The 13,392-nt window shown below is 52.1% G+C and overlaps 1 protein-coding gene across 1 annotated transcript in view; it reads left to right on the forward strand.

Annotated features, from left to right (window-relative positions):
• Nucleotides 1-7,501, forward strand: part of IGF2R (insulin like growth factor 2 receptor) — a gene marked incomplete at both ends in the record, with an annotated part of 92,728 nt that extends 85,227 nt beyond the window's left edge. Inside the window, 4 exons of the mRNA XM_080700474.1 lie at nucleotides 532-718; nucleotides 4,916-5,068; nucleotides 5,806-5,875; nucleotides 7,094-7,501. Coding sequence (XP_080556600.1) covers nucleotides 532-718; nucleotides 4,916-5,068; nucleotides 5,806-5,875; nucleotides 7,094-7,501 — 818 coding nt within the window. The remainder of the gene's footprint in view (nucleotides 1-531; nucleotides 719-4,915; nucleotides 5,069-5,805; nucleotides 5,876-7,093) is intronic.
• Nucleotides 7,502-13,392: the final 5,891 nt, after the last annotated feature.

Genomic DNA, 13,392 nt, shown 5'->3' on the forward strand with positions numbered 1-13,392 from the left:
TTCTTTCAGCAGCGCTGCATAAACTGCGGTCAGCCACAAGCAGGCGCACGTCGGCAGGGTCCAGGAGGGATCAGGTGGGGCTTCCTCCTCTGCAGAGCCAGGACGCGCCGCGGTTCCCATCCTGCATGTGACACTGTGCTTGGGTATTACCGGGGATGTTGACTGAGCCCTGGTGTGTTGGGGCCCCATCATGTAGGCACATTTGATGGGCTGCCCATGCGATTGATCTCAGCCTCCAGGCGGACTGATCAGGCTGGCCAGCCCCACTCCACATCCCACCATTAGCCGAGGCCCAAGGCCAGACCTCTTGTGGGATGAAGTTAAATTCTTTACTGTGGGCTTAACTTAGGGCAGGGGCTTCGTAAATGGCTCAGGTGGCATTTCTCCTGCCAGTGACGAAGGCGGAGTGCAGGTGGACGTTGATGGAGCGTCTTTCCGTGTGCTTTTAAGTCTGCACCCACTTTTTGGGCTTGGTCCGTTGCTGGGGTTGGTGGTAACGGTGCTGGGTGTCTGCCCCTTCCCGCTTGACAGATGGTGACCTGGACGTCGTGTTCGCCTCTTCCTCCAAGTGTGGCAAAGACAAGACAAAGTCCGTGTCTTCCACCATCTTCTTCCACTGCGACCCTCTGGTAAAGGACGGCATCCCTGAGTTCAGTCATGAGACCGCCGACTGCCAGTACCTCTTTTCCTGGTATACCGCAGCCGTGTGTCCTCTGGGGTGAGTAGTGTCCTGGGCGCCTGGCAGCTGTGCCCTTTTTCTCTCTCCAGCGCAGCTCCAGGACGAGTTCCCCCAGTGTTTCATTGCAAAGTATTTAAACATACACAAAAATAGAGACGAGGACAATCACACCCATAGCCAGTACCCTGCCCTCCCAGGGGTCGGCCTGCTGCTGTCCGTGGTCTGCACCTGTGCCCACCACCCCAGCCCCAGTCACTGCTGCAGCATGCACCGCATCCCAGCTGCGTCCGGCCAGAGCGGCACCAGCGCCAGGCTCTGCGCGGTCCTGACCCCACGCACCCCTCCCCTCAGCCTGCCTCACCTCTGTACCCCTTGCATCTTTCCTTTGGGTACGGGTTAATGTGGTGACACTTCGCTTGCACTGGAGGGAACTATTTTCTTTCTTTGAGTGAATGAAAATGATTCTGCAGATCTTGAAAGCGGGGTGCGAGGGGAACGTGGTTCTGCCCTGATGGCGCCAGGCCAGAGAGCAGAGACGGCGTTCTCACATCCCGGGGCTGCTCACGCCTTTGCTCAGGACCACCTGTTAGCAAGTTGCTTTTCTCCTGGGTCTTCTTTCTTTCCATTTTACTCAGGTCCCCATCTTATTTAAGTTTTCTATTTTCTGTCCTATGATTTCAAATTCAGGGGGAAATGGATTTTTTTTTTTTTTTTTTTTTTGTGGTACTGGGATGGAACCTGGAGGCTTTCTGCCTCCAGGCTATACTCCCAGATCTATTTCCTTTTTTATTTGGAAACAGGGTCTAAGTAGCTGAGGCTGGCTTTGAACCTGCGCAATCCTCTTGTTTCAGCCTCCCAAGTACTGGGATTACAAGCGAGTGCCACCATGCCTGGATTGGAAAATGGATTCTTACCACATCACTTCCTGAGAAAGGGATCACAGCCAGCAGTGGGGAGGACGGGGCCTCCGATCACACTTCTAGACCCTAGTTACCTTCACTTATCCGTGGATGTGAGCTCAGCAAAGCAGCCAGCTTTGTCCTAGTGTATTCTCGTGTTTGTGTAAGGCACTGTGGACTGAATGCAGGGCACTCTACCTCTGAGTTACACCCCAACCTTTTTTTTTTTTAAGTGGTGGTACTGGGGTTCCTGGAAACCCTTCTACCTCTGGGCTACACTCCCAAGACACCTATTTCTTTTTAAATATATATATTTATTTGGAAACAAGGTCTCTTAAGCCATCGAGGCTGGCTTTGAACCTGAGCGATCCTCTTGTCTCCACCTCCCAAGCATGGGGATTACAAGGGTGCGCCACCACGCCCGGCCACCCCAGCCTTTTTTACCTTTTTTTTTTTTTTTTTGGTGGTACTGGGGTTCCTGGAAGCCCTTCTTCCTCCGGGCTACACTCCCAGTCCTATTTTATATTTTTGAAACAGGGTCTCTTACGCCAGCATGGCTGGCTTCGAACCTGCGCGATCCTCCTGTCTCCGCCTCCCCAGCGCGGGGATGACAAGCGTGCGCCACCACGCCCGGCTCTTTTTTACTTTTAACAAGGTTAAACTTCCTAACTCGCTGAGGGTCTCACTAAGTTGCTGAGGCTGGCTACAAACTTCAAATCGTCCTGTCTCGGCCTCTCAAGTACTAGGATTGCAGGCATGTGCTAGCATACCTGGCTTACATTTCTAAACCAAATATAAAACACAGGCAGCAGTTACCACCCAGAGAGATGACCCTTCTCAGTTCTCGCAGCATCCCTTTAGAGTCTGCTCTGGTACGTCTATGATGTGCCTGTTTCATCATCCGCCTCGTCTGCAGTGCTCTGAGAGCTAGCTCTCTCTCACTTCCCCCTATTTTCTCAGAATGGCTGATTCACAATGTAAGAGTAAAGCAATAGTTAGTGCTTGTGTATTTATGCTTCCATAAAATAAACCATCATCCGCTTGCATCTCCAGGTGGAAGGGACCCACTCTACCCAGCACAGTTAGCAGCAACAGTGGACAGACTCACCCTGTTGTGAAACACCAGGTGTGAGGAAGACGTTCAAGGCAGTACAGGAAGCTAAGTACCGAGTTAAAGAGTATGTTAAGAAAGATTGAAATACTGGGCCACAGTATTATGTAAGCTATATGAAAGAAATGGAGTTTCAGCGGGCGTGGTGGTGCACACTTGTAATCCCAGTATTTGGTTGGGAGGCTGAGACAGGAGGATCTGGGTTCGTGGCCAGCCTCAGTGACTTAGTGAGACCCTGTTTCAAAATAAAGAATGAAAGATAGGGCTGAAGGTACAGCTTGGAGGTAGAATGCCCCTGGGTCCAATCCCCAGTATTTAAAAAAAAAAAAGTAAGGATGAAGAGTTTCTTGTTAGTTGGACCACTCATTAATTGTAGAGTTTATCTTGGTATGCCTGCTAATATTTTAAGAATACCTACTAAAATAGTAGAATTATATAACTTTCAAAACTGGAGAAGAAAAGGAGGAAAAATGAAGCTCCCCTAAGAAGACAAAAAAGGAGAAAAACAAAATCAAAGACAAGTAGAAATAACAACCCATGATGGTAAAAATGAATCTTAAGTATATTAGTCATCATGATCAATATAAATGGACTAAACTTCTAATTAGAAAATTTGTCAAATTGGACTTTAAAAACAACTCTGTTTTCAGGGAAAGCAGTATATCTAAAAAAGATATAACCAAAAAAAAAAAGAAGGAAAACCAAAGTTGAAAGGCTAACAGAATCTGTGCAGCCGCAAAGGGATGATCCGAAGGGCGTTTGCGCCATCGTGTTGGTTTCCGAGAGAGGGGAAGTGCCGGTGACGGAGGGGCGTGGGGATGTTGAAGGGTCCGTCCAGTAAGGTGCAGAGACCTAGGCTCACATCCACTCTGTGTGAAGGCAGGGCCGGCAGGGCTCACAGGGACAGAGGCCGCTGGCCTTTGCTCAGCGGGTGCTGAGTCAAGTCCACATCAAGGAAGGCTTTTTAAAAGATTGAGACAGTGGCAGAAGCACTGGGTTGAACAGACATACAGAGAACATGGGTCCCGACGGTGGGAGGATGTTGTTTCTCTAGCTCAGTGACTGTGTAAACAATTAACCATGGAGGGCGAGTGTCTGACTATCTAAATAGACCATAGAAACTAACATAGGTTACAGAAAGTTGAAAACCAAGAACAAGTGGGAACTAAGACACAAATAGACTTAGTAACCAAAACTCGTTTCTAAGTAATTCATGGTTTAAAGAAGAAATCAAGAGCCTGGGGCACCTGAGCGGCCATGGCCGGCTCGGAGGGCCACGTCTGCAGGCTCCCGCACGGCTTGTTCAGTAGAGAGGCAGTGGGGCCGCGAGGCGAGACGGGAGGCATGCACTCCCTGCTGCTGCTTGTCTTTCTGTTTTAGAACAGATTGTTTGACCTAAACTGAGCTTGAGCGGTTACCGGGGCAGCCGCTGTTCCCTGCTCAGTTTTGTGCATCAGTTTGGAGGCGCACGTGTCATGCTTAATGGGTCTGAAGGAATAGCCGCCCTCAGCCGGGCCTCCCACCCTCAAGGTTGCCTCTGCCTCTGGTCCTGGTGGGTGCAGAGACGGCCGGCCGCAGCTCCCTGCCTTCTCTGGGGGGAGATCCCTCCATGTCCTTACCATTCTGCGAGACAGATTTGAAGCACCAAGCCGTGACATGAGCATCCTCTGAGCAGAAAGGAAGGCGAGCCGGGTGGCTCCCCCTTTGCTGCCTCTGCTCACTCTTTGACGTGAATGTTTCACAGCACGGAAGCTCCTGCGGCTCTGAGCGTCTGTGCTGGGGGAGGTGACATGGCTGGGGGTTCTCACCGCCACTCCTGGAGCAGGCTGTGTGGGTTCTGTGTCCAGACAAGCACTGTCCTGAGTTTTTTCATCCTATAAGTGCTGGGGCTGGATACTGAGATGGAGCTGCCGCAAAAGCAGCTGTTCCCTGGGCTGTGGCCCTGGGGGTGGGCCTGCCTGAGCTCTGCCGCGGCAGAGGCGTCCTCAAGCCCTGCAGTTCAGGATGCCTCTGAGGCTTGAGCAGCATTGCCTGTCCATGCGCCCACCTCTCCTAAACGCCCTCAGGAGTGGGTTGGTTTGGTTGCTGCGGGGGGCGGGGGGGGTGACAGTGTTTCTGGGCTGGGGAGGCCGGCATGGAGCCTTCTGGTGAGCACCAGGCCCTGGCTGGCCCCCGGCCTTGCTGGTGCTGGCCGTGCTGCTTGACAGCTCTTCCCTTTCCTTGCAGGGTGGGCTTTGAAGGTGAGAGCACCAGCCAGGAAGGGCAGGCACACAAGGGGCTCTCAGAACGCAGCCAGGCCGTGGGGGCGGTCCTCAGCCTGCTCCTCGTGGCGCTCACTGGCTGTCTGCTGGCCCTGCTGCTGCACAAGAAGGAAAGGCGGTAAGGAGCGCGGCCGGCCAGGGTCTAGGCAGCAACGCGTCTTCAAGTCCTCAGTTCAGGACTGTGGCAGCAGGTTCCATGTGTTTTGGAATCTTTGCATCTGCATGCCATGAATATGTGATCATCTGCCTGAGGTTTGGGTTCTGAGCTCATATCCCACAATGGGGGACAAGGGACGGGCCCTGGCCCTCAGCCTGCGGAGTTAGCACATGGAGTTCGTGTGTCAAAGATGAATAGAAGACAAGAGCTTTGACAAGAGCAGGCTTCCTGCTGATCAGCTAATGCCTGTGCCCCTCCCCTCATAAATGAGCACTTATTAAGTGCCCGCTGTGTGCTAGGGATGCTGCCCTCCTGTTACTCCACTGGGTCAAGGGGCTTGTCACAGGACTGTCAAGCAGATGTCTAGATCCTGTGTTGGGTCCTGGGAAGTCCAACCTGAGGCCTCAACACTTAAAGTCAGAGAAGGGGGGAAGTCTCAGGCAGGATGTGAATCTCTTCCGAGCCCGAAGCCTGTGTTCTTTCCACTGCATTGCGGCAGGTCTGCCAGTGTGCAGCTCTGCCGTCAGTCAGTCAGTGCTGCTCAGGACGTCCATGCCTGGTAGGGGTGACTGTGGGGACTTGCAGCCATTGTGACCCGGCCCTCAGGAGCTGCCGGCGCTGGGCTGTGGCTGGCCAGGCTGGGCCGCCCAGCTGCTGCTTTTGCTGCACTAGACTAATTACGATCTCCTTTTTTACAGGGAAACTGTGATGAACAAGCTTACCAATTGCTGTCGTAGGAGCTCTGGCGTGTCCTACAAGTACTCTAAGGTACTTTCTGCTGTGTCTGGGTGGCTGCTCCCCTGCTTCCCACTGTGTGGTCCTCTCGACAGCATTAGAGCATCTGCTGTGATGCTGGGAAGAGGCACCAGGGAAACTTTTAGCCAGCCGGGAAGGGAAGCGTTGCCGGGACCTCTCAGCCTGACAAAGGCTTCTTCTTCTGTCCTTCTGGTTTCTCTCATTATGGTTGCAACTGATTTCCTTAAGAGTATTTTGTGGTGGCTCACGCTTCTGATCCCAGCACTTGGGAGGCTGAGACAGGAGGATCACATAGGTTTGAAGCCAGCCTCAGCTACTGAGTGAGGCTCTCAGCAACTTTTAGTGAGGGACTGTTTCCAAATAAAGTATAAAATAGGTTTGGGTATATAGCCTGGAGGTAGAAAAGCCCCTGGGTTCCACCTCCAGTACCACACACATAAAAAAAGTAAAAATAAAAAGGGGTGGGGTATAGCTCAGAGGTAGAATACCCCTAGGTTCAATCGCCAGTGAAAAAATGAATTAAAAAAAAGAGCATTTAGCCGGGCATGGTGGTGCACACTTGTAATCCCCGCTCTTGAGAGGCTGAGACAGGAAGATCACACAGGTTTGAAGCCAGTCTCAGCTACTGAGTGAGGCTCTCAGCAACTTAATGAGACTCTGTTTCCAAATAAAAAATAAAATAGGTCTGGGAGTATAGTCTGGAGGTAGAAAGCCTCTGGGTTCCACCCCCAGTACCACAAAAAAAAAAAAAAAGAGTACTTAATGTTTAGGTTAATTGATTGTTTGGGTTTGGTCTTAAAACCTTTGCTGATGGCCATTTCTATGCCTCTAGCATTGGGGTGATTTTCCTCAGATAAACTTCCAAGAGAGGCTTCATCTGAGCTAAAAGGCATAAATGTTGAGGCCTTGACTAGATGTGGATTGCCAAATTGCTTCCTAAAAGTGGGCTCCTGGCTCTGGTTTCTCCCGCACGTGGAGTGTCCCTCCCTGGCCACAGTTGGCCCTGGATGAGCCCTCCCAGCTCTGCTGCTGGGTGGAAGGCCGGGAGGCTCCTGCCGCCTGCTGGGTTCGCTCTTGCCACGAGCGGGCAGGTGTCGCCAGTCCTGGTGGGAGACTGGGACGTGGGATCATGATCTGTGACAGCAGGTGGTTTCCCCAGCGCACGGGTCACACAAGGAGAATGACAGGCGAGAGCGGGGCATTCCCCAGCTCACGTGTCTGCCATTGCAGGTGAACAAGGAAGAAGAGACGGACGAGAATGAGACGGAGTGGCTGATGGAGGAGATCCAGATGCCAACGCCGAGGCTGGGGAAGGAAGGGCAGGAGAACGGCCACATCACCACCAAGGCGGTGACGGCGGAGGCGCTCACCTCGCTGCACGGGGATGACCAGGACAGTGAGGATGAGGTCCTGACCATCCCCGAGGTGAAGGTGCACTCAGGCAGAGGGTCCGGGCCAGAAAGCTCGCACCCCGGGAGAAACGCACAGCGGAAGGCCCGGGCGGACGGCAGGGCGGGGCTGGGCCCGGGCGAGAAGGCCAGGAGAGGGAAGTCCAGGCCCGGGCCGCAGAAGGCGGCGAGCTCCACCACGCTGGTGTCCTTCCACGACGACAGTGACGAGGACCTCTTGCACATCTGACTCCGTGGTGCCTACAGGGACGCGAGTGGCGGGGCAGCCCAGCACCTCCAACCAAATAAGACTTCGGCTCCACGCTGCTTCTGTCATTTTGCCTTTAACAAAAACTGCTTCAAAGGGAAGAGTTTTTGTGATGGGGGAGAGGGTGAGGCGGTCCGGCGCCGCTCCTTCACGGTTGTTTACAGTCATTGAAATAAGGCGTTGCTCGAATTGGCCAAAGGGCGGTACCTGGTGCCAGGGTTTTGCCCCAAGTCCTCGTTTCCCAGCCTCGCCGCCGCGCTGCTCATGGCGCCGGCCGGACGCATCTCAGAGGGCTGTTTGAAAAAACCCTTGCTGCTTTAGCCCCAAGAGGGTACTTGACCATTATATTTTAGCATCTTAATTCTCTCCCCCTATTTATTGACTATGACAATTACTCAGGTTTGTGAAAAAGGAAAAAAAAAACACAAGAAATCAGCTGCCGTTTCTTCTGCCGGCAGGATGCAGCGCAGTAGGCGTCGCCGCTGACGGGCACAGGCGGTTTCTCGTGAAGTCGCCATTTGTGCTGCCCTGAGCTGGAGTTCCGCGTTCTGTCTCTTCTCTTTGGCTTTCCTCGCTCGAGGGCACATGCACGTGTGCGGTGTCCCTGGGTGAGTGCCTAGGTGGCAGGGGCTCCTGTTCTCTGTTCCCGCTAAGAACGGCTGCCTCTCTGCGTGCTGTCTTCAGCCCTAGGGATGGAGCACGTCGCCAGTATTGTGTTTGCCCGCGGTGAATGCAGACAGCCCGGCCAGAGCGGGTTGAGCTTGTGTGTGCGGGGACTGCGGTGTCAGAGAATGCCTTCTCGCCAGGTGTGGGCTGTAGGTCTCATCTCTTCAGGTTCTCACGATGCCACCATTACTGTGCTTATTTTTTTAAGAAGAAAAGTGTTTATCGACCATTCAACCTATAAGAAGCCTTAACTTGCACAGTGTGTGACTTACAGAAATCGCATGAAACGCGACAGGCCAGATGTCGCCCCAGCATTGTGCTAGGGTTCGCCTCGGAGGGGCCCGGCCCGCGCTCCCATGGTGCAGGACGAGGGCCAGCCCGGTGGTCGCCGCTGGCTGTTGATTCCTTTCTTAAGTGTTTAATGAATGACTTCTTGCATTGTAGAATTGTACATAGACTCAGTGGTATTCATATTCTGAAAAGCAAAGCACCCTACAGAATTTCTTGGTTTCTGCTGGTTTGGCTGGCTTATTTGATTTCAACATGAGTGTATTTTTTAAAATTGATTTTTTTCTCTTCATTTTTTTCAATCAACTTTACTGTAATATAAAATATTCAACAATTTCAATAAAAGATAAATTATTACATGGGTGTCATCGTTGGCTCCCCGAGTAGGGTACACTTGTGGAGCTAGCGGCCCGTCTGACCGCCTGGCTTTTCTATTAGGTTCAACAACTACTGAATTTGGGTTGTAACTTTAGTGATGCCCTCCTTGGGCCCTTGCCGAGCAGCACTGAGGTCCTCTGGGGTCTTCCAGTTGTCCACGTTAGTTCCAGCATGTCTCCTCAGCTTTATCTAGATTCAGTGTTTTTTCTCTTTCCAGGTTTCCTGTTCACCAAAACAGCTACTGCAGAGTTAGGTTCCAAGGATACAGTAAAGCTTCTTCATATGCAGTCCAGTCGAACATGGGGGTATTTCTGTGAATAAACCTAGTCTCCTATCTTAAATTACTAATTAGTTATTGAGAGCTGCTTACTCATTGATATGAAAGCGGAAAGTTTCTATAATAGCCCCTCTTAGGGTTTTGCTGTTTGAGGTTTCAGTTACTCCCCATTGTTGACTGCAGTCCAAAAATATTAAATGTAAAATTCCAGAAATGCACAACTCATAAGTCTTAACTTGTGCGTTGTTCTGAGAAGGTGAAATCTAATGCCACCCCATGCCATCTGCCCAGGATGTAAATCATCCTTTGTTCATTGTATCCACTCTGTATACACTACCCACCCATAAGTCGCTTAGTGACAGTCTTGGTTATCAGGTAGACTGTGATAGTTTACTTAACAATAGCCCCAAAGCATAAGAATAGTGAGTAATACTGGCAGTTCAGAAAAACTGAAGTGCCGCCTCTAGGTGAAATAGTGGAAAACTCTTGACTTAAGGAAAAAGTCTTGAGGTTGGCTAAGATCTATGGTACGTTATTTCTTACTAAGCCAGATTTGTTTGTTTGTTTATTGGTGGTACTGGGGATGGAACCCTTCTACCTCCGGGCTACACTCCCAGACCTATTTTTTATATTTTATTTGGAAACAGAATCTCTTAAGCCAATGAGGCTGGCTTTGAACCTGCGTGATCCTCCTGTCTCCGCCTCCCAAGCGCGGGGATTACAAGTGTGTGCCACCACACCCGGCCTGAGCCAGATATATAGATGAAACTTTATCATAGTTACAGTACTGGTTGCAGGCATCCCCTGGAGGTCTTGGGATGTACACCCCAAGCATAAGGAGGGCTGTTTTACAGTTTACAACCAACATCTTAGAGTTGGCATCCTTCTCTCCGCCTCATTTTTAAGTTAAAAGTTGGATTTACTTTATTTTCTACCTAGGGATATTACAACATATCTCCTGAGACAGATGTCACAGGGTCTCACAAAGGTTGATATCATGGCTGCAGTCACCAGTCCCCAGGCATTCCTTGTGCAGGGAGCTGCTCCACAAGCCCCTCCTACTTCCTGCCCACAGGGACCCGCTGGCCCTGGCCCTCTGTGAACTTGGTGGCTGGGAGGCCTGTTGTCAGTCCCAGAGGCCCCCCCTTCCGTGCTCATCACACAGTGATGATGAGTGCATTCATGATGACCCTTAAGAACCTGCATCATCTCTACCCTCAAGCCTCTGAAAAGAGTAGAGAAACTGTCCTCACCAGGGAACCTGCCCTGATAGCAGAGAGAAACTTAAGGCTTCAGACAATTTTACTGATAAGAGTACAACCCTGATGATTTTCTTTAGGTAGCCATTCCGGACCCCTACTTTGATCTTGTTCATTGAGTGGCAGAGACAATGGCATGTTTGGGGGAAGGGTGGGGTTTCAGATTCTACAGGAACCTGTGCCAGGGAGCTCTGCTGTCAGGAAACCTGCCTCCGACCATGGGCGTTTTATTTTATTTTTTTTTATTTTGAAACAGAGTCTCACTAAGTTGCAGAGAGCCTCACTTAAGTAGCTGAGGCTGGCCGCGAACCTGGATTCTCCCGTCTCAGCCTCCGAAGTACTGAGATTACAAGCGTGCGCCACCACGCCCGGCTGACCATGGGCATTTTAAAGCATCTGAAACCTGTTCACCGACAGCAGCTTTTACAGGCTGCGTCTCGGGAAGGCCAGCTTCCTCGGTCTCCGGAACGCTGGGGTAGTCAGGTCCTTTGTAGGTGGTGAAGGCCTGGTGTGTCCGTGGGCCTCCTTTCTTGGGGATCAGGTCACAAGGGTCAGTGTGTGTCAGGACGGCATGGGTGCAGCTAGATGTCCGGACACCCTTGTCTCGGCTTTTGAAGGACATCCGGGTTCTAGGCGGCGCACGTGTGCGCCTGCTTTGCTCCGCTCTGCGTTGACTTCTTTGCCTCCCGTGCCCTGCAGCTTACCTGGACTTTGTTCTGTGGCTACCGGGTAAATGCAGTCATGAGCGAGATCTGGGCCACCCTGCCACTGAAGCGGAGGCCCAGGGACACAGTGGCCGCGTTCTGTGGGGACAGTGGCTGGGGACGGCAAGAGGGGTCAGGCCGAAGCTGGCCCAGACCTGGCAGCCCTCCGCATAGAGGAGTCTGTTCTTGCCCTGAAAGTTGAGAGCCACGAGAGGTCAGGCTTGCGTTCGAGACAGTACAGTCGAAGGAAGTAAAGCACTGGCGTGCGGCTGGCTGAGGGGCTGGGTGCGGAGGCCCCGCTGAGAAGCACAAGCTCAGGCTGGAAGGAGCCATTCCTGGAAGGAAAAAGACATTTTCCGCTGAGGGAAAGCCCAAACTGGGCTTCAGAGGTTTTACAGTTTTTTTTTCTTTTAGTACTGGGGGTTGGACCCAGGAATGTTCTACCTCTGAGCTATACCCCAGCCCATTTTGAAACAGCTGCTCAACTAAGTTGCCAAGGGTCTTGCTAAGCTGCAGAGGCTGGCCTCAAACTGCGATCCTCTTGTCTTAGCCTCCCAAGTACTGAACAGGAGTGAGTGTGTTGCTATGCCCAGGTCTTCTGCATTTCTTCTTCCTCTATTTTGTATTTTGGCCATTAGCAAATGAAAATCAATACAAAATCTTTTATAACATTGCCTTGATACTTGTAGTGTTAAAAGGAGCACAGTCGTATGAATGGTTTTGCTGGCCGTCACCCTGGGATGGATGATGGTAAGTCCAGGGCCATGGCAGCCTGTCCAGGAGGAATGAGCCCCGGGAGCCCACCGGAAGCACCAGACCAGGGAGGGGAAGTACAGCTGGAGCCAGACTCTCCTGCAGGCAGCAGGTGGTCGCGTCCACACGGGGCCTGGGACCACCGCCTCAGCTTTGGGTTTTGTTTTTTCTGTTTTGACACTGAGCACGCAGGCAGTTTGAAGGCAAAGAGCGCTCTTCCCTGGCTGGTTTGGAGATGCTGTCTCCCTGATGTGCCTGCACCAGACCCCAGCACGTCCTTCCTGCAGACAGCCACCTTCCCAGGGCCTTAGCGCCCTCAAGAAGGCCTCCGCGAGCGAGGGCAGTCGCCCCCTAGGCCTCAGGAGATGCCCGCTTCAGTAGAGCACCTCCAAGGGCTGTGTGGCCCTGGCCGCGTCACTTTTGTGTCCTTCAGTCTAGAAAGGGCCTCCTTTCTTTAATGCCCATGCTCTCTCCTTGGCTTTGAGATGCTGTCTTCGCCCATCCCTCGGTGTGCCTGTGTTCTGATCTAAGGACACAGTCATGAGGGCCCACCCATGTGACCCTTAGTTACCTCTGTGAAGATTCCGTCTTCAAATAAGGTCATGTTGGGGGGCAGTGGGCGTTAGGACTTTAGCATGAGTGCACGTGACGTGTGACAGAACACGGCAGAGCAAGGAGGCAGAACAGGACGACAGGCGCCACCAAGCTCCCTAGAGGTGGGGCGGGAACCCAGAAACTCCTCAGGGACACACACACACCCTTCTACAGTCATAAGAAGGGTCTGCTCACAATACCTGTGTTCTTAGTCTATGGAGCTCCGGGTCGGGAGCAAAGTGGAGGGTTTCCATGTCTGAACACCGTTAGTGTCTGCGTTTCCATCAGACACCAGTCTGAGAAACACTTTCTCCAGGACAGGGAAGTAGGAGCAGCCAGGGAGACAGTGGTCGCTGAGTCTCGCTTTAGGGCTGTAGGAACAGTGGCCGCTGGCTCTCCACCTGTGCCTGACTCACGGCTGGGCGTAAGCTGCCCTTTTTTTGTTGTTTTTTCAGTACTATGGATAGAACCCAGGAGCATTGTACCCCTGAGCTACATGCCCAGCCCAATTTTTTAGTCTTTTTTAAAATTTTTGAAACAGGGTCTTACTGAGTTGTGAAGGGCCTGGCTAAGTAGCAGAGGCGGTCTGCAAACCATGATCCTCCAGTCTCAGCCTCCAAAGGCTAGGCTTACCACCACACCCAGCTGTAAGCCGCCCTCTTGCCCTGGGACCTCCGGTTGCCTGCTGAGTGCAACCCACAAGCTGAGAATGAGCTTTTAGTTCTGGAAGAGCTGAGAAAACCCAAGGGGAGGTTCCAGCCAGCATTTCTACCGCCCTAGTCTAAGGACCTGGCCATGTAACGTAAAGAAGATTTATTTATTCTCATGGCTTCAAGCCCAGCCCATGTGAATCCAGGGACCATGGGTCTCAGGGCACAAGGGCAGAGGTGGAGAAAGGGAGCACAGGGGCTGAGGTCCTCACGTCATGGAGGCTGAAGTAAGAGTGGGGGGGTG

This window comes from Muscardinus avellanarius, assembly GCF_963383645.1.
Source record: "Muscardinus avellanarius genome assembly, chromosome: 8".
In the NCBI taxonomy this organism is placed as follows: domain Eukaryota; kingdom Metazoa; phylum Chordata; class Mammalia; order Rodentia; family Gliridae; genus Muscardinus; species Muscardinus avellanarius.